General features: G+C 34.1%; 1 protein-coding gene across 1 annotated transcript in view; it reads right to left on the bottom strand.

The window, feature by feature from the left end:
- Positions 1 to 5,945: 5,945 nt before the first annotated feature.
- Positions 5,946 to 22,662, bottom strand: part of MetRS-m (Methionyl-tRNA synthetase, mitochondrial) — a 64,467-nt gene continuing 47,750 nt past the window's right edge. The window contains exons 12-14 of the mRNA XM_085809827.1: positions 20,163 to 20,274; positions 7,641 to 7,832; positions 5,946 to 6,409 (exon numbers count right to left, since the gene is read on the bottom strand). Of these exons, the coding sequence (XP_085665953.1) occupies positions 6,030 to 6,409; positions 7,641 to 7,832; positions 20,163 to 20,274 (684 nt within the window). The 3' untranslated portion in view covers positions 5,946 to 6,029. The remainder of the gene's footprint in view (positions 6,410 to 7,640; positions 7,833 to 20,162; positions 20,275 to 22,662) is intronic.

Below are 22,662 nucleotides of genomic sequence, written 5' to 3' on the forward strand. Positions count from 1 at the left end.
TTTTGGTAGAAATTTTATCAAGAACTGGCTTCTCTGACAAACTGCATAATCTACTCAGGTAAGGTTCTCTTTGTAGAGCTTTTCTCCTGCTAATATGCATAGTTGTTTCAAAAAAATATTACAATAGTGAACTAAGTTAATTTGATTATTTTACACAAAATTTAATATTTTAATTTGATATTCTTAATAAGATAATTATTAGTTCTATACAATTCATTGGATTGCATAGTTGACTGAAGATTTTGTTTTAAAACATTATTTCATTGGGAAAAGAGCACTTACAATCCTTTAAAACAATTAGTCATTGTTACTATTATCCACCAGCATTTAAAAAAGAAGGATGACAGACATAATAAATATTAAAATAATAAAATTATCAAATTCAATAGGGTTTATTAAAACAAAAGTAACAAAATTCAGGTAACAGGAAAAATATTTTTAATCTTGAGTATAATAAAGTGGTCTAACTCCTACATAGTCGGCCAGACGATATAGTGGTTAGAAGAGCATACTAAGGTACCGAAGGGCCCAGGTTCGAATCCTGGAGAAGACAATGTATGTTTGTAAATGTATAGTGTTGGTACGGCATAGCGGCACTCCAAATATGCATTATCCACACGAGTCCTCTCGTGTGGATTGGTGGGAGTGGAGAGGGGTGAGAGACTCTCCCTCAAAACTGTGGGTAGAAAATAAAAACCCAACCTCTCTTCGGAGTAGACTCTGGTAGCCATTGTTCCATGTAACATGGACACAACAACACCTACAAAGACAGTTTGCTATCTGTTTTTAGATGTGAAGTAGTGCTTTTTAGGATATAGTATCTGCCTTGATTTGTTATAAAACTTTTCTTCTTGCATAGCACGTGTAAATTTAGCAAATAAAAATTGTCTAAAACTTTACATAATTGCCATCATTTTGAATGACATTTTTCATTTGTGGCAGGTGTGTTAAATGCTCACAAACTGTTCCATTTCAAAGTTAAAAAATTTACTATGATACTGTTTCTGCATACTCTGCATCATCAGAGGTTTAGAGAAAGAATAATGATTGAAAATCCAAATATGTCAAGTTAATAAAGCAGTATGAGGTCTTGCATTACCATGACAAAAGTTAACACCTTTGGAATTGTTGAGTGCTGTTGCTCAGATGCAAAATCTATTCAAATGTTACCAATACACAGCAGATTTTACTCTTTCATTTTTTATGCACTTAAAGTTTGCTCCTCCAAATAAGCACTTGATCACAACTATTTAAGAGCAGTTGCAACTGATGGGGATCATGTCATGATATTGGCCAAGTGGTTAAAAAATTTTACAGGAAACAGGAATTTTACAGGATACACAGGAAAAATTTGCTTGAACTTCGAAATTTTGAATGTTTATAATAAATCATTAGTTATTTCTTTTTCCCATCAACTAGTTTTAAAACTGCACTATTTTATATAAATTTAATTTTCATGCAGTTTTTCTCCTACTAATAAAATTTGCAGTTCCATACACAAAAACCCCATTCCACATATGAACTCCTGGGGTACATACCATATTTCTTGTTAGGCTTACACTGGTCAAACAATAACCTCCAAATTTCACACTTAAAAGAAAAAGATTGATGTTCGTAAAAAATAAATATTCATAAATAATCCACTGCCCATCACCACAATTAAAAAAAATCACATTTTTCATTTCTCTGTAGCCAAAATTGTTTAAAAAATATCTTTCATTGGTGAATCAGATTTCCTGGAAGCATTTCCCATTCATACTAATCCTTTGGTTCTGGTTAATGAATCCAATTCAAATTCTTTTTTGCCATCAACTTCTCAATTGCTTTTAGTTGACAGATGGCACTAGTGATTCCCTTTCTATAATTTTAGCTAAAACATTGCTGAATTTTTCTCTGTTGCTCTTGCATTAAACACATATTTCTTGCTCATTATTTTTATCCTGCAGCTGAAGAGAACAGCTGTGTTTAATGAAAACAGTCTAAAAATTTTACTCATGTTATGCCAGTTCCTCGTTTATTGTTAGTTTCTTTAATGTTTAGTTAGGTGTCAGCTGATAGCAGATCATTCTTTTGATATACAGTTATATACTTAATAAAACCTTTCTTGGATGCAATTAAAATTTTTTGAGGTTAATGGCAAAGACTTAAAAACTAAACATACAATCTTTTCTCTATTGGCATTATAGTACAATGCTTATTTCTTATAACAATTCATTCAAAAATATACAATACTCATTTTAAATAACAATTCAACCAAAACACACATACACACACACACACACACACAAAAAAAAAAAAAAAAAAAAAAAAAAAAAAGATTCAGCTCTTAAATTGGGGGGGGGGATACAGGTACCAACTCTTTCCTCTTGTTACATTGTAAGGAATTGTGTATTTCCTCATGCAAGTTCTTATCCATAACTAGTAGTAGCATGCCCAGTTAGTAGTGGAAAATTTGTGGTTCGAATCCTGGCCACAGCGTAGCTGATTATTCAAGTTACCCAACTTAGTAAAGAAAGAATAGCCAGAGAAGAAATTATGGCAAATGGTTGCATCGAGGTGTAAATCTTTCAAGAAAGTTCTGCAACTGGTTGGAGATATGTGGATAAGGTATTGGAATCCGAAGTGTGACTGTTTGGGGATGCTGTTGGTCCACAGTTTTTGCTAGTGGATGATAATACTTGGCTTCATCAAAGTATATATGGTGTCAGAATATTTGCAAACAAAAGATATCACTCGAATGGATTGGCCACCTACCTCACCTGATTGAGCACGTGCAGGATGCCTTAGGGTGGTGAATTTTATCATGCAAAATTCCTCCTTAGACACTCCAGAAGCTGAAAAGTACACTTTTAGAAGAGCGGTATGCAATTCTGCAAGATTTTATCAACAGTTTGGTTGATAAATCAATTCTGCAAGGTTTTATCCACACCTTGAATTTATCAACACAAGTCTATGAAATCAAGATGTAAGGTAAGCATATCTGTTTGAGATGATCATTCACCAGATTAAAGAAAGCTTTTCTTGCTTTTTTCCCTTAATTTTTTTTTATCATTTTCCAATTTTCCTAAATTTGGTTTTAATTTCAATATTTTGTGAATAATCAACTGCCAAACACTGTAATTTATGTTAAATAATGCTTTTGTACAAATTTCTATTAACTTTTTATCAAGTTATATTTTATTTCTTTCATTATCTTTTACTTTTGATGACCAGTGTATAATAATCTTTAGAACTTTATAGAAGACTTACTCACATATCAGACTTCTTTGTGAAGACAACATTTGCACCAATCTTTCAACTGTTGTTATGTACTAACATTTTCACTAGTTTATGAGCATCGGTGGTTCATTTATTACAGCCTGATCCAGAAATTCCTAGTTTAATTCCAGAACAGAATCTTCACAATTTTCGGTCTCCATTCCAAATTTGTAAAACCAGTCATGGTTTACGCACAGGTTTTCAACCTTTAAATCTGAAAAACGAAAAGTTTCTTATATGAAAACTAGGTGGCCTCTGTGGTGATACCTTTTTGAAAGAATTCCAAATTGACTTTAATTCACTGTATAATGCATGAATCAATTTATTGAACTATTTATAACATGATTCTGATGCAAAACACATTACTATTTAATTACATTTTCTAAATTTTATGTTTTTCGGCTAATTTCATTTTCTACTTTTCTTACACTTTTATTCTAAGAAAATCCTGAATTGGTAAGAAAAGTTTTCATTTACTGAAGTCTATTTAAAAATGAAAATAAAGTTAATAATTAATGCATGTATTATTGTGAGAATAAATTTAGCAGTGTATCATCTATTGATATAAAGCCAAATTAAATACAAATACAGTACAAAGTCTGTAATCCGGACGTCCATTATCCGGAATGATCTTCCTCAAAGTATATATGCTAGTATCCGTATATATGTCAAAGTATATAAAGTATATATGTCCATTATCCGGACCTCAAAGCCACAAAATTTTATTTTTGGTATGCTTTACGCATGCGCATTGGGAGGATGTGGCTCCAGATACGTTAAAAAATGCTTGGCATAATTTATGGCCAGCTGCCATATTTCACTGTGAGGACGATGACGATGATAGCAGCGAATTTGAAGGTTTTCGGACATCGCAAACTAAAGGTGAAATTGTCCAGTTATTGGATTTTGTAAAGAAATGTTGAGAAGCGGTAATAAATGAAGATGATATAACAGAAGTTTTTCATTGCAAAGACAATGCCCCAATCATCAATCAATTAACGGATGGCGAAATCTGTAGTATGGTTCTAGATCCAGAAAATACCGCTTTCGATAGGTGGAATTTTGTAACTGAACAATAAATTATGTCTGTTTATAGAATTAAAGAGAAAGTATTAGCACAAAAAACGAAGCAACTTAAACAACTTACACTGAAAGAAATGTTTAATAAAGTAAACAAATAAATATTAAGCTTTTTTTTGTAAATTTTGATATCCTTTATATCATAATTACTCTTTATTTCATAAATTACGGTTTAATATTTTTAATTGTACAATTTCTGCATGCCACCTTACAAGATTTAAATTGATGATCTATAATGCGGAAAAACCCCTAATCCAAAATTGCAGAAGTCCGGACGAGTCCGGATTACAGACTTTGTGCTGTATTACCTAATTAAACATTGGTTTGAGCTTCATAAAAAGTTCCACAAATGTCTATAGTAGATTAAGAAAATTCAGATGTAAGAAAAATTATTCTAAAAATTAGTAGGGGCGAGTGAATTCAATTTGCACAATTTAACCTTCAACCTGTTGAGAAATGTTTTCTTTAGTAAGAGCTAAAAATTAAAAACTGGGAGATCTGGTGATCTTCCATGAGATGTGATGAAAAACTGGAAGAGTTGGTAGCTTTGCAAACACTATCATCAATTATATCAGAATTTTTTAATATGCCCAGCAAAAATCATGAGATTCACAGCACTGTTTCCTCTAAATTTAAGTTGTGATTCAGATCTAGATTATCTGTAGTAAAATTAAACTTCCTTTCAGTTCAAGTCATATATTTAAAAGAAATTATACATTTTGAATGCTAAAATTTACGGAATGAAAAAAGAAAAGAAAAGGGGAAGATAAAATATATATTTTTTAAAATTTGGCTAAAAGTTATTTTTAGTCTTAAACAATAAAAAATGGCTTCCAAATAAAAGAATTTATTATCATTTCTAAAGCTCTTAATTCAGATTTTTAAGCAAATTTAAATACGATAAGAGTTCATGGTATAGTTAAATCAAAAACTACTGCCTGCATTAATAGAAAATATCACATTTCCTATCTCAAAGGAAAGACGGATGCTAAAAGAACTGAATGCTCTTTCCTCACCAAATAACATATTTTCTTCCCAAAACAGCATTCATAAAATAAACACATAAAATTTACTATATGCATTAATATCTCATAAATGCAGGACTCATTGCGTACCAAAATTATTATTTATTTGATCATACTAGTTCTGATAAAAGGCACTGAGATGAGTTCTTCACGATAACTCAACACATTTCTTATTTCAGCAGAGACTTCCTTGACAGCCACACTGTATGTTGGTCATGATATCTATCTGCAACCACCAAGACATTCACTTTCAACAACCCCCACAATTAAGTATGGTATCAGACCATATAACTGAGTGAGCTACAGTCTCATGGAAATGATGCAAGTTTCTACATTAACAATCATACTTTAGGTATCTCATAATTTTCATTAGTGATCACTAGATATCTCCAAAATTGCTTCTATGCATTCCACTAGAGTTTATTAAAAGCACTTTTAAGTATTTTAGTTTCAACTTTTCAGATTATTGATCTGAATTTTTAATTATATTTTCTTCCACACTGTATTTACGGTAATTTAATATCAGAAAAATTAATCGCAAAATGGCATTTTATTTACTACTTAAATAAATCACATGCTACATTACAAGTTTAAAAAATAAATTTATTCTAAGCACAGACATTTTATACAATTCCATAAAAATTCCCATAATTTAAATGAGAACATTTATTGCTTCCTTCTTTCAAATAATGGAATACTACTAGGTGTTAGAGATTGTCCTATTAATGGATTATGCAAATTGTGGTAAGATTCAAAGCATTGTAAATTATGCCATCCTCTTTTATCTACAGGTACTCCCAGTCTTGTTAATAAAGATGAAGAAAGAGTTGGAATTACTGGCTGCAGTAATATGCCACTTATCCTGAGTACTTCTAAAGCAATATGTAAAACAGTAGCAAGTTTTTCTTTGCTATCATCATCTGTATGTTTGGCAAGTTCCCATGGTTTATTAAATTGCATAAAAGCATTCGTGTCTCTAAGACATGCCATAATGCAATCTAATCCTCTGTAGAAATAACCTTCCAGGAAATGTTGCTTAACTTTTTCTAAAAAATAATAATATATATATTAGGTAGTTTAAATAAATATAAAATAAAAATGTTATAAATAAAAATTGAAAATTAATATCCAAACTTTTTAAAATTATACTTCTGAAAACCACAGCAGCATAACTAATAATACTGAAATACATCTGTAATAAATATACAGTAAATGCCCGACTATTAAGCATTCAACTAATGGAAAGCTCAAATGACTGGACTATTTTAGCATTTTAGAAACTTACCCTCTCCAAAAATTAAGTGAATGAGAGACGAGTAAAGCCATCATAGAGAGTATATAGGACACTGTTGCCAAACAGTGTGACTTAACACCAACAATGGATAAGTGTGATATGACAAAAATATTGTAAGACCTTTACCTTAGTTTTAGGTACCTAATCAATTTTTTTAAAAAACTTTAATTTTTTTTTTTTGAACAGAGTAATTTTACTTATCAAGTTTAGAGTAACTAATTATCAAGTTTGCAATGGTTACCTATTTAGGTATGTCAAAATATTAGAAAATTTTCTTTAGCAATATTATAAACCAGGTGAACTAGTTCATGTTCATATATGCATGTAGCATACATATCATGCTACACACATTAAGAACCATTAAAACACTCAAGTAAATAATTTGCTTTATAACAAGACATTCTATTTAATTAACTGCATTTAAGTTAACAATTATATTCTAAAGTAAATATAATCATATTTTGAAAAAAAAAAAAAAAAAGTTATAAAAAAAAACTTCCGTAATACTGAAAAAGTGAAAAATATTCAATAATAACTGAATTATAACAAATCAGGCAATAATAAATTTTAAGAAGCAATATGTAATTGGTGTAAACTTATATAGCAAGGTGTAGTTGCTACATGCTTCAGTTAATTTGCTACGTCAGTACGTTAAATGATAAAAATAGATTCTTTAATGTCTGACAAAATATTAAATAGATAATAAAACAAATTTCAAATGAGGGCTTCCAGGTGCCCATATTCAGTGCAGGATTACATTCCTACATTTCAAAAGATGAAAAAAATAATCGCCCTTTAATAACACTTTTTTTACATGAATGCACAGATCTTTGTATTAGAAATTTTTTCTCTCTGTATTTCAAAATAATTTTGCTCTAATATTTCATTTCCATATTATTTATTAAAATTCATGCCAACTGCATGTTGCTTCTTATAACATGTTTTTAAATAATATTCATGCATAAAATGGTAATCTGAAATACCAGGCAAGATGGATGTTTCCTCAATGAGATGCTGCACATTTGATTCGGTTAATTTTTGAAAAGCTTCATGAGAAAAATGTGGAAACACCTGCTTAGGATTTAAAGCACGAGCACAGGTACGATTTAATAAATTTCCCAGAGTATCTGCCAATTCTGCATTTAACATTCGGTGAATTTTTACCTCACTGTAATCTGAAACAGAAATATAAATTTAGAGTCTTCTGGTCAGAAATTTTAGTATGCCAATTAATTAATGCTATTATAGCATTTTAAAATAAAATCCAGATGAAAAACATATCTACATATCAGTTGTAGGAAAGAAAAAAAGGAAAAGACAATTTCACAAAGAAATTTCAAACATGGCAAAATAGCACAAAATAATAAGCACAAATAAATTAAGTCATTAAGTTTATTTCATAATTTTTTTAATAGGGACAAAAGCCATTTTTAGGCTTTCATGACTACTAAGGCTACCAGTGGTGGCCATTTTGTTATGGAGGCACCAAATAGGTGACCACCGTTACCTCCTATAAGGGGACAGACAATTTACATCCATCCCTTTTTCCAAAATTTGAACCCAGGCCCTTTGGTATCACGATTGTCTTCCCTAACCACTATACCATCTGGGTGGCTATTTCATAATTGTTTTTAACTGAAAACATAAATTATGAACTTAATCAATTATCACCAATCATAGTTATAAAATCAATATCCAAGCTAAACATAATTATATAAAGTTTACCAGAAAGTTCTGTCTATTTTTTGAATAAAATAAAACACAAATTTTTCTTAACATCAATAAACTTTACTAAATATTATAATTGCCATTACTATTAATGACTTCTTGCCAGGGTGAGAGCAATTTGCATATTCCATTTTTGAAAAATGTTTCATTTTTTGATGCGAAAAATTGAATAAGTGCTAGTTTGATATCTTCTTCATTTTTGAATTTTTCGCCCTTCAAAAAATTTTGTAACGACAAAAACAAGTAATAGTTCTGCGGTGCTAAGTCCGGAGAATATGGTGGATGTGACAGAATTTCCCAGCCTAGTGCTGCAATTTTTTGACGCGTTCCCAAAGCAGCAGGTGGCCTGGCATTATCATAATGCAATATGATGTCCTTCCTGTTGAACATCGCCGATCTCTTTTTTTGGACTGCTGTCTTTAAATTATCCAGTTGCTGACAATACTTCTCCGAACTGAGGTTTTCGGTTGGTTTTAAAATCTCATAGTGTATTGGACCTCGAATGTCCCACCATATACACAACATTATCTTATTCAGAGTCAAATTTGGTTTAGAGGTGGAAGGGCTAGTTTTTCCGGGCTTACAATATCTTCTTTTCCTTATGATGTTTTCATAGGTAATCCACTTTTCATCCCCAGTCATCATCTGGTTCAAGAAGGGCTTGATTTTGTTCCGGGCAAGCAGAGATGTGCATATGACGACTCTATCATCAAAATTCTTCTGACTTAATTTGTGTGGCACCCATCTTGAATATTTCCACACCAATCCTATTTTCCGAATATGGTCTGAAATGGTTTCCTGAGCTGAATTAGGCCTTTCTGTAATCTCTGATGTTGTCAGGAAAGGATCCTGCTTTAACATGCTTTTAACAATATTGTCGTTGATCAAAGATGGTCTCCCAGAACACGGCTTATAAGAAAGGTAGAAATCACCTGTTTCATGTTTCAAATTTTTTTAACCATCTTCTGCACGTTCTGTCAGAAACTGTACCTTCACCAAACACTTTCAATAAATTTCTACATGCTTCTGTAGCATTTCTTCCTTGTTTAAATTTGTATAAAATACAGTGGCATAAATGATTTTTATCAGTAGCCACGGCTACACTATCGCTTCACATTTAAGATTAACGCAGTGGCGTAGCAAACATAACTGGCGCCCGGGGCAAAAAATCTTTTTGGCGCCCCCCACAAAAAACTTTCAGTAATATAATGTATAGAACATATTCATAATATGAAAATAATGCAAATAATAATAAAATGCTGAATCTGCCATAAAATACTCAAAAATATATTAAGAATAGCCACTACCTAACTACACTAGCCTTGGATTCGGAAATGCATCTGTGTCGGCGGAAAAATCAGACATACGACGATCTAGAATTAGTTAAAAACGTGTTATTTATTTTACATATTTATATAAGTGTTTTTAAAAAGTACAATTTTTAAACAATTAAAGTTTAATATACATTATAGATAAATAGATATGTGGCAACTTGCCTACTACAACTCAACTCGGCCAGTCTGGTAACCCATAGCAAGCAAAAATAAAATGATATTTATTCTATTCAATTGTTATTATTATTTAACGATCTGTCTCAAATTATACTACCATAATTGGTAACCCGTATTTATTATGAATAGCAACTTTCAATGTTGCACGAATATGGTGTTTATATGTCAAAATTCTGAGCAACAGTAAGTTATCCAGTGTGATGAAATGCAAGTAAGACATTTCACCTGTGATTTCAAGCGTTGTGCCCCATTCGAGTGAGTCAACATATTTCTGTCATAATTTCAACGGATATATGTATCGTCTGCTGCATTTGAACCGCCAATTTTTCTGATTTCAAGTACCAAAAAACTGTGTCACTATATACATATTGATTATTTTTCTATACATATTATTATTGAGCATATTTGATTGATCTAAAGTGGTTGAAAACGATGCTGCTTCACAAATGGCGAGAGTGGTTGTTAAGCCACCTCCTTTTTGTCGCCGAGACCCATTGTTATGGTTCATTCAATTGGATGCGCAGTTTAAATTGAGTCACATTACTGCCGACGAAACTCAATTTTATACTGCCATCGCCGCGTTAGAATCAGAGGTACTGCAATCAGCTCGTGAAATAATTTTGAGTCCACCGGCGATGGACAAATACAAAACTTTAAAAAAAAAAAAATATTTGTGTTTATGAAGAATCCAAGGCAGTTAAAATCAAGCAGCTGTTGCACGATTTAGAGTTGGGTGATATGAGGCCTTCTCAATTGCTGTCTAAAATGTCAGACTTAGCCGCCAGTAACCTAACGGATAGCATTCTTAAAACATTATGGATGAATAGACTCCCATCTAACATGCAAACGATTTTAGCGGCCAGTAGCGAGCCACTTAAAAATCTTCTCGAAATCACTGATAAAATTCACGAGCTAGCCATTCCAGCGCAAATACACGCAGCGCAGGCTCCTGGTCCAGGTATTGTGGCGTTACAGGCTCAAATTGATGATTTGTCCAAACAGGTTGCTCAGTTAGTAGCCATCCCAGCTGAACATTTTCAGCGCAACCGCTCATCATCACGTGGTCGAAATACACGTTATGAAACCACTGAGGAAACGTTATGAAAGCCCTCCTCCGGGTATTTGTTTTTACCACCGCAAATTTGGAAACAAGGCAAACAAATGCCGCCCACCGTGTCGTTATAACGACCAGGGAAACGAGAAGGACCGTTGCTCGAAGTCGTGAACGACAGCGGACGGAATTTTGCACGCCGTTTCGTCATCGAAAATAATTCGGGCTTAAGGTTTCTTGTAGACACCGGGGCTGATGTTTCTGTCGTTCCACCACATTTTTACGAACAAAAGCATCTTAACAAGTTACAATTCAAACTTTTGGTGAACGCCTGATATCTGTCGATTTAGGATTGCGCCGCAACTTCCAATGGCCATTCATTATTGCTATTGTTTCAAGTTCTATTATTGTAGCTGACTTTTTACAAAAATTTTCTTTGCTTGTCAATCTTAAGAATCACCGTTTGATAGATTCCAAAACCAACTTAACTTATTCGGGAGTAATTCGCAACAGTCAAGATTTGAGCATTAAAGTGATTTCGGGTAACTCCCCATGGCATGAACTTCTCAGAGAATTCTCTACAATCACGCGCCCAGTTATGGGTATTTCCGAACCTAAGCACGATGTACTACATTATATTGAAACTAACGGACCTCCAATTGCCGCTAAAGCAAGACGCTTACCTTCGGACAAGCTTAAAGCCACCAAAAAGGAATTTCAATACATGATGGAACAGGGAATTTGCCATCCTTCAGAATGTTCATGGGCCAGTCCGCTCCATCTAGTTCGAAAACGAAATGGTAAGTGGCGATTATCGCCGGTTAAATGCGGCTACAATTCCTGATCGTTACCCAGTCTCGCACATTCAAGACATTTTTACAACCCTTGATCTTGAGCGGCCGTATCACCAAGTGCCCCTTAACACAGATGATATTCCAAAAACTGCGGTTATTACGCCTTTTGGACTATTTGAGTTTCGGATTATGCAGTGCTGCTCAAACGTTCTAACGCTTCATGAATCAGGTGTTAATTGGCCTCGACTTTTGTGTATCTTATTTTAATGGCGTCTTAATCGCCTCCTCTTCAAAGCAAGAACACCTATCACATTTGAGAACAGTTTTTGAACGTTTTCAAAGGTACGGTGTCAGTCTTAATCCTTCCAAATGCGTTTTTGACCAACCGAGTGTATCCTTTCTTGGTCATGAAATTTCCGCCGATGCCGTTCGACCCCTTCCTGAGTCACTGCTATCCACGATATGCCCGAACCATCTACAGTGAAGGACTTAAGAAGATTTCTTGCTATGCTCAATTTTATCGACGTTTCTTACCTCATGCAGCAACCATACAAGCATCTCTAAATTCTTTTTTGGTTGGAAGCAAGAAAAACGATAAACGTGTTATAACCTGGACCAGAGAATCTCGCGAAGCGTTCCAAAAATGCAAGAATGATTTAATTTCGGCAACAAATTTGTAGTATCCTTCCGTATTTAAGCCATTATCACTCTACGTTTATAAGGTATTTCTCCCGCTTTCCTAGCGTGCCTTCGTGGTGTAGTGGATCTGCACGCTGGGCCGGTACTCCAGAGGTTCGCGGTTCGATTCCCGGGGAAGACGGTTGCTAATTTTTCAATCTCTCTTGCTTCTAAGTATCCTAATGTCTCTACAGTGGCGCCCGAACTAAAAAGGGGTGTTGGATGAGGATTCTGCACACCCAGAATTTGGCAATTGGGTCCCCTAAAACCCCAGTCGCCCTTTAAAAAGGAGAGTATATAAGGTATTTCTCCCGCTTTCCTAGCGTGCCTTCGTGGTGTAGTGGTTCTGCAGGCTGGGCCGCCGGTACTCCAGAGGTCCGCTGCTCGGTTCCCGGCGAAGGCGTTGCATATTTTTCATCTCTTCTGCTTCCAAAAAATAACCTAATATTTCTACACGTTTACGCATCAACAACAGGTATAGAAGCAGTTTTACAACAGAACGATCAAGAATTATGGAGACCACTTTCATATTTTTCTAAAAAAACTCTGACCAGCACAAACCAGATACAGCACTTACGATCGCGAGTTATTAGGAACTTATGAATATGTCAAATATTTTTGACATATGCTAGAGGGACGCGTTTTCATGATCTTCACGGATCAAAACCCCTTAACGTATGCTTTTCAACAGCGTTCAGATAAAGATTCTCCTGGTCAAATGAGACACCTAGACTTCATAGGGCAATTTTCAACAGATATCCGTTATATTGAGGGTTCGCAGAATATTGCAGACACCTTGTGCCCTATTGAAGAACTAGCCGTTCCTTCGCCAATTAAACTTTGCTGCCCTTGCGGATAAGCAACACCGGGATTCAAAACTACAAACCTCTTTCGAAAAGCAAATCTTCCACCAATCTCAACTTGCAGCCTATGCAGCTGTCACCTGAAAAATCACTTTATTGTAATGTTCAGGATTCAAGATTTCAACCTTATGTTCCCTCCGGGTTTCGCCATGCCATTTTTAGTCAGTTACATCGTCTGTCACATCCTGGCATCAAGGCTTCGAGGAAACTGATACAGCAACGTTTCGTATGGCCTAGCATGCGAAAGGACATAGCCAACTGGACATGAGTGCCAAAGATCTAAAATTGTCAGACACACCACCAGCCAACTTAAAAAGTTTTACTTCCCCTCATCTCGCTTCAATCACGTGCACCTCGACTTGGTCGGAAACTTATATTTATTAATAATAATATAATACATGAATACAATTAATTACTATGTATACATTTTTCTTACCTTGGATGAAGCAAATTTATCATTTACTTCATCGAAGTCGATCCTTTCAACTTTTTCTCTTTGCACACTTAAAAATGCTAGATAACTTAGGGGATCTTGTCCCATCGTTGATTGTAAATATGTGAAAATTTATTTTAATTTGCTGAACGAAAATTTATAGCTAGCATTTGATAATGAAATAGTAAGGAGTATTTGAAGTGCGACTCTTAGGTTTCGAAAAACATTTTCTCCATAGATCTGTAGTGGACTTTTAGGTTCCGTTTCTTTTCTACTGCGGAGTAACGCCATGCAGTCACATTCACTGCTCAAAACAATTAGGGAATATTGTGGGTTCGGTATGAAATAACCATATAATCGACAACCTTTTTGAACAAAAGGAAATAGAAGAGATTATAAAGGAAAATTATAACGTTTACAAAGTTGCGAATATGCAAATTTAGTCTGTGACGTCGAAAACTATGCGTTTTAGATAAGGAGTATGGAGCCACTTGCAGTATTCCTTTTGTAAAAGGAGATTAAAAACAATTGACAAGCGTTGAATGCTTCGTAGCAGTGAATATACGATGTCTCAGCAAAATGACTTAGTTGAATCGGTAGCCAGGAAGGCCATCAGTCGTTTACAGGAGAGTCAAACGCAATCCATTGTAGCGGAAGCGTTAGGATTTTCCCAAAATGTCATTTCCAGATTATGGAATCGGATTTTGAAAATTAAATATGTTTGAGAAATTCCGGACAAGGTCGTGTTATCGTTTTAAAATAAAAAGCGGGAGATATACATGCATTTCGTTTAAAGAAATAAAAATATATCTCTTCTTTGGAGAAATAAAGTGGTCAGAAAGAATGTTTTGGTTGATGTACTGCAAACATTTTATTACACGTTTTATCAGAAAACTCAAGAAAATAAATAATTAATTATATTACAATATTATTAATTTTAAATATATTTTCCAGAAATCGATCAAAATAAAAACTGAAATTTTCAGGAAAATCTTGTTTGGAGACCATTTTGCGCCCCTCTACGAGCGGCGCCCGGGGCATCATGCACCCCCTTGCCCCCTCCTCGCTACGCCACTGGATTAACGTGAATCAGATTTGCTTTAGTTAATTTGTTACGTCAGTATTGTTGTGTAGAGAATTTGTCTGATAGCGTTATAAAAACTATGTGAATGATTTTCTGATTTATGGAAATCTTAATTTTTATTTGATTCTGAATTATTTATTTTAAGGCTTTAATTTTGGGCAAAAACAGATGCTTCTGGGAATATTATTTAGTTTAAAAGAATATTATTTATTTTCTTTTATTTGCAAATTTTGTACAAGCTTTGATTCATTGTGAAAAAGAGCAGGGAAAGGGAAGCAATTTTTTGCTAAGTCATGATTTTGCGCGCTTTGTCCTTTAGAATGTTCTAGAAGGAATTTCATTGTTAGTTGACCTTAAGAGAGGAAGTACGTGACAGAAAGGTCAAAGGTTGCTACTTGTCTTTCACTGTAAGTCATTCAGGTTTTTGGCGATTGAGGGTCCGGTTGTTGGCTAAGTGAAGAAGGGCGCGCATGCGCGATCACCCTTATTTCCACATTCAGGGGTTAAAAACGCAAATTTTGCCAAAATTAAGGGGGCGATAATTGAAGCCATAGTGGGAGTCCGCGTTTTGTGAAGGAGACGAAAAAAATTTGAGTTGACACACTTACGGGCTTGCTGGACTTTTGGACGTTACTCTTGAAACTTGCTTGAAAGCGATAGAAAAGATGTAATTTACGAAGAGAGATGTTTCCCGGCGCGGAGTGGCAAATATGCTCCCCGGCTGCGTTTTGGTTAAGAGGCGAGACTCTCTGGCTGGCTGAACTTACTTTAGGATGTTACTCTTGAAAACTGGCTTGAAAGCAATAGGCAAGATGTAATTTACGAAGAGAGATGTTTCCCGGCGGGGAGCGGCAAATATGCTCCCCGGCCGCGTTTTGGTTAAGAAGCGAGACTCACTTACCGACTGGCTTGTGGAACTTACTTTGGACGTTACTCGTGAAGCTTGCTCTTGGGATGAGCAAGAACAGGCGAGCCGTAATTGCCTAGAAAAACGTTTCTGGCCGGGAGCTGCAAACATGCTCCCTTGCCGCGTTCTGGTAAAAAGGCGAAATTGAACCGGGCGGTTGACTTAAGACTTTCAAGACCAAGCGGATAGCCGTGCTGGGCAGCAGTGCTCCAGTTTCTGTTTTACAGAGGTAAAATAACTTCGTCATTATGAAAACCAGTTACCTGCGTGTTGACTTAAGACTTTTTTCAAGACCAAGCGGATAGCCGTGCCGGGCAGCAGTGCTCCTGTTTCTGTTTTACAGAGGTAAAATAACTTCGTCATTATGAAAACCAGTTACCTGCGTGTTGACTTAAGACTTTCAAGACCAAGCGGATAGCCATGCTGGGTAGCAGTGCTCCTGTTTCTGTTTTCCAGACTTAAAAATAGCTTCGTCATTATGAAAACCAGTTACCTACATGTGTGTTTTCGCAAATAGTGCCAGGACAGGACGATGTCTTCTGAAACTTCCATTTTGTGACCGTAAAGATGAGCCCCGCCAACGTCAACGCTTATTAGGATACGAGTCCTCCACTTCAAGATGTCCACCCAAGATAAGTTTTATTTTTATTTTTTTTGTGTGTTTGAACTTTAAGTAAGTTTTCAACAACTTCCTTAGAATGTAAAAACAACGTCGAATCTTAAATTAATTCTCAGGCTTTCAATTGTTTCCCTTTCCCCTTTTAAATTACCAAGACAAACCTTACAGTTTTTTTATATGAATTTAAATGTAAAAAAAAAAAAAAAAAAAAAAAAAAAAAAAAAAAAAAAGGTAAATGACAAATTGAAGAATTCTCCTTAGACTCTCTGATGAGGTTAAGATTTTATTTTATTGTGATGAAATTGAATAAACTGATATTTAATCTGGAAACCTATTACAGTATGTTTTCTTTATATATTTAATATGTTTTTCCTATATATCTTGTATATGTTTTTCTTATGTTTTCGATCCTCTCACGGCACGGCCCGGGATGCAATTTTTACAATGCAAATGCATTAAAATTCACTATACGATCACTAAAAGTTTGGTAATTAGCAAATTCTTAAGAGTTTAGTTTCCTCCCTAAGAGGAAGTAGAAACCTTTCACGGCAAGTAGTTTCTTATTTAACATTGGTGCCGTGAAGTAAGCTATATAACAGTACGTATACATTAACTCTTTCGCATCGAAGTCGCCCGTAATGCCCGTTCATTCAGGCAACGGCAAACCGCCCCAATGCCTCGTTTATTTTCCACCTAGTGCTTTCCCCCTCCACGTTAGTGTATGGCTCATTGGTTTCGCAAGTTGTTAATCATTCTTACATGTCATCAGTCTTTTGAAGCAACTACATGTCGATCATTCTTTTGAAGCAACTAAGGGAGACATACGGAAAGCTATTGACGTTCGCAGGTGCAATCCGGCCCTAAGGTGAAACTGCACACAATGGATGAAACCGCTGAAAAATCCCCAAGAGAGAAGCAGTCATTTCACTTAAGTAGGTTATTGCTAATGCTGTAGCTATCTACTAGGCAGGGGGAAAGGAAAACTATTCCAAGACAAATTCGTAAACACGGGCGTTTTCAATGTTTGATGAAAACAGATTTGGCCGTCTCTCGATGCGAAAGAGTTAAAGAGATAAAAATAGAGAGCCATACATGCGCCAAATAAACATATGCTTTACACGTCCAAAATTGTTGTCATAGAAATGGACAGAATTTTCTGGTAGACATTATATAAGTTTATTAAACAATCATTTAAAGTCAATTAAAATCATATAGATCATTACAGTTTTATTTTGAAGAGTTCTTCAGATTAAAATATCCACCTACCTAAAAAAAAAAGCTTTCAAATTTTTATATTATGCCCAAAAGGGTGTTTTTTAACATTTTGTGTGTTACCTTTACTTATTAAATATCGTGTTTTTCACACTTAAGCCATAAAATTCAATTCAACAGCAATATCACAAAATATTTAAAAGAGAATATCTTCAGAATTTCTGATACACAGTCTCACCTGTTGGCGATAAAAATGCCCCACCCCCTGTACAGTGTTGCTACTGCTCACTTTGAAATCATTGAGTTTGTTAATCAGAAATTTTTTAATGTCCAATAAAATATGAAACAGATAATTAACAAATTTCAGATCAGGGCTTCCAGGTGCCCATATATGGTGCAGGATTACGTTATTCAAAATTGATGGTTCTAGGTATCATTGCTTTATCACAATGCGAGACACATACATACATTTATGCAGCTTCTTTATTATTTGATTTTCTTCCTTATACGAGGCTCTAATATTTGGTGGCAAAGCCCTTTTGGACTAATGCCCTGTGGGCTTAAAAAAAAGATACAAAGACAGGATATAGATATAAACATAAGGAAAGCAACTTAATTTTATCAGAATGTTAATTAACATGCACACTTTGCTTTTCAAAGAAAAAAGATTACTGTATTTTATTATTATTTTTTAAATATATATAAATAAAAATATTTGTTATTGACTATCCTAATTTGGTACACAGAATGCTAAATGCAATTTCTCATATTGCAATTAATGATATCTGATTTATGTTACTTTTACTAATTATTTACTAATTGGCAGCTTGAACTACTGTCTATTCACCTATTTTTAAAATGCATATCTTTCTCATACTTAAAAAATTAACTTTGTTTCAACCTGCAATTATAAAACTACTTCCCATTATCTGCTACATTATAATTAATTAACTACATCCTCTGATCATTTAAAAGCTACTTTTACTGTTTTATTTATTTATTCTGCAGCTCTATTACATAAATTATTATAATCTTCTTTAAATGTCACTGGATATTGAAACACTATTTAAATTTGTGATTCTAAGATCAATTAAGAAAAGAACAAATCAATACACAGTCAAAAGTCTTTAATCCGGACGTCCATAATCGGAAATGATCTATAATCCGGACCTAAAAGCTACAAACTTTCTGCGCATGCATAAAAGCCTTATGCCTTTACGCATGCGCATATGCATTTATGCATGCACAAAATATGTTTATGCATGCACGTTTAATGTACACTCATGTCCATAAATTAAGGATAATGCAAAATCAGGCAAAGGAAGAGTTAGAAGCAAAACAAATTTGACTGATTTGTAAAGCTTATTTATTAAACAAAAGGTAAAGAGCAAAAAAAGATGCTATATGCTTGATATTATTAAAAAAATTATTTTTTTTTTCTCCCTGGAGCAAATTACAAAAAAACCTATTTACAAAAAACTAATATTACATGGTTGGTATGATTGTTAATACATTGTATGTCTCCCAGACAATGCAATACAGTCCATACAACGCCTAAGCATGCTGAGTAACAAATTATCGATCTGATCTTGGGGGATATTACATCACTCAAAAAGCAATGCTCTCCGAAGATCCGGTAGACATGTAGGAGGAGGTTGACGTGCTGCAACACGTCGGCCAAGCATGTCCCACATGTGCTCTACTGGATTCAAGTCCGGTGAGAATGCTGACCAGTCCATACGGGTGATATCCTCCGATTGAAGGCATTAGCTTACGATGTTTGCACGGTGAGAACGGGCGTTGTCATCCATAAACAAAAATTGTGCGCCCATGCCGCCCCGAAACAAATGTACATGTTGTTCCAGAATGATGTCCCGATAGATTTGGCTTGTCACGGTTCCAACTTGAACATGCAGGTCACTTCTGGAACCGAGAATAATTCCACCCCAAACGAGCCCTCCTGCACCACCGTAATGGTGTCGTTCAATGATGTTTTGTGTGTGAAAGTGGTCAGAGACCTCCTTGGTGACTGAGATGAGAGAAAATACCCTACTCGCCTTTCCATGAAGCAACGTAAAAGAAAAAAATATATGCAGTGCCTAATTTTAATTGCTGCATGGCTATTGTTGGGTTGATGATGGAGATTAACCAATTAAGTTCCAGTGAGGCATGGTTCTTTCAAAAGATGCCTTTTAATTAATAATTAGATCTGGAGTTAAATAGGAAAGATGCTGTCAATAGCTATTATTCTAGCATATGTATGCATTTATCTATCTATGATAGTATGTTTCAAAACTAAATTGTGTAGCAATCAAATGTAGGGTTAATTATTTGTGGCTGTGCTTAACTGTCAAAATATTCACTTGGAAGAAAGATTAAATGTTGTGTTTACCAACTTTTGCACTACCTATATTTTCCTACACAACAGTACAAATAAGAAATGCTCTTTTGCTACTGAAATCAAAGTGCACATTATTAGTTAAGAGCCCTCTGACTAAAAAATTATATTTGTATGATAATTTTTTTCTTTGGCTGCATTAAAATCATTCAAAATGTACGCAATAAAGAAAAGAGGCCATCAATAAAAATATATCAAACTATCATGTAACAAAAAGAGACACATACTAGTATCAGAATGAGGAACAGATGCTTTAAGAAGAAAATATCGAAATCCATCGCAAGTGTATTTATTCATTAGCATAATAGGATCAATCACATTTCCCTTGCTCTTTGACATCTATAAATGAAAAACACTTACTTTTAAAAAGCAATTATACTGCTGATCTTCAAACATATTAAAACTTCAAACATAAAATTTTATTTGTACCATGGAATTAAAACAAAACAATAATAAACATAACAATAATTATTATTAAAGTCAAATAACTAACATATGATAATTTATTATTAAGATAATTTTAACCAGTAAATGTGAGAACAACTTATAAAACAAACATAAATGGAAATTAACCCTCTCACTGCATACCTTTTTTTTTATCAAAGTACGTTAAAAAAATTGCATAATTTTTTTTTACATATTTCAAATCTACATATATTTTAGAGTTAATATATACAAAAGATTATACTACATATATTTTAGAGTTAAAATATACAAAAATTTTCTGTAAAAAAGTTTTTTTTTCAATATAGAATTAGAAAAGGTTGTCAGAATACTGAAATTGAAGAATAATGATATAAAAGGAAAATTTTGAAAATTAATATTGGTTAAATTATGATTTATTTTATAAAATACAAAGGTAAAACATATATACTAATAAAAATATTTGCATAATGCAATACTTTGCATATCAATTTTGCACCACTGTCGAACGCTTTCAATAGAAACTGAATTTTCAGATTCATCACTATCTGCAGAGGAATCCGAGAAATTCTCATCAGTTTCGCTATAATTATCTTCAATACACTTGAAATCGGAATCAGAACTACTATGAGTGTCAGAAATATCATCAGGAATATAGGTTATATCACTTGAGAAACACTTCCTGCCAGACATCTTTGAGCTCTGAAAAGCGCGTGCAAAATGCTACATTACGTATTCTTGTATATTAGGCAGAAATGTGGACAACTAATGCCATCTATTAGCCCCCATCTAAATAAACAATTAAACATCACAGAAAAGCCAAAAGGAAACCTTGAACGGGGAAAGAGCGGGTTGCACAGTTAAATAGACGACAAAAATTCATCCCTACGGAAATCGCAATTTGCACAAATTTTGCTACTTCTACGCTGCCCGTTGAAATCACGGGATGCGCAGCGAGAGGGTTAACGGGTAGACTGAATTACAGTAGCCAGATTTTTTCTGATTACCATATTCATAAAAATAATTATTTTAATACATATATATACCATATGTTTATAAATACCACATGCACGGTTTTTTGATAATTTTAATCAGAAAAATCGAGGTGCGTGGCTTACATGAAATAAAACAATATAGGTCAGGTAAATGTAAGTTGGTTGGCATAAATTATTTCTTTTTGAAGCTACAGTATCCCCAGAAAATATAACGTTATATGATGCTACTGCACCCTCTCAAATAAATCCCTTCCAGGGATTTGTAGAAGATATACCAGTACCTTCACCAAACTGTTATTTTCTGAATGTTTTTTGCCGAACTTGGCTTCTTAGTCATAACACTGGCAGCAGCACTGAAAAGAATGTACATGGAATGGATGGCCACAGGAAATCACGCACTGACACTGACTGGTCATATCAAGAACACTGAAATAACTCAAATCTGAGGACCAATCAAAGCCGCCTGCACTGAAATTTCACAAGAACTTGTTGTTGAGAACTTCAAAAAGTGTGGAATATCAAATAACTCTACGGAAGTGAGGATTAAGAAGTGTAGGATGATGAGGAAGAAGAGAATACCAGCAGTTCAGAAAACATCAGTGATGACAGCAGCGTAGAAGATAGACAATCTACAATGTATTTCCAGACTAAAAAAGTGGGAAGAAGTGCCATGGTGTGGTAAATTATCTGCCTTTGTTAGATTACCGGTAGATTTTAAAGGATCACTTGGGACTTTTAAATCCATATTTAGTGCAGAGATTGTTGTCGACTGAAGCTATTGTTTAAGAAATAAAATTTTAAATAACATACTTAGATTAGCAGTTTTTTCTTTCTGGCGTAGAATTAAATTCTGCTAACGGATTTATTCTTTCCCATTAAAATGTGTTACTACATACTTAGGCAGGAGCTGCAAAAGCTGCAGGTGGTAGCTCATATTTCTTTTCTGATAACCATCAATCGGTATCATATTTCTTTGTTTCTTTATGCTCGCAATCCAGAAAAGAGATTTTTTCAGTCAATTAAGCTTTCAGTGGGCTTGATGAAAATATGTGTGCAATATTCATGAAAATTTTTTTCTTTTTGGGTGCATCGAAAAAAATCGGAAGCACGTCTTATTTGGTGGTACGTGCTATTTGTGAACATATAGTATTTTTAATTTTAAATAAAATTAATCACAGTACACATTCTTTTCTTACTGTATGAATCCTTAAAATTTTAAAGCTCAAACTTTCAAAGATTAATTAAGTATTGCCTTTTAAAATGAAAATATTCTAAATTCACAAGGAAAAAAATATATTCGAAATAATAT

Source organism: Stegodyphus dumicola, chromosome 2 (assembly GCF_044657685.1).
Source record: "Stegodyphus dumicola isolate Sdum_Otavi_A_Nest chromosome 2, ASM4465768v1".
Classification (NCBI taxonomy): domain Eukaryota; kingdom Metazoa; phylum Arthropoda; class Arachnida; order Araneae; family Eresidae; genus Stegodyphus; species Stegodyphus dumicola.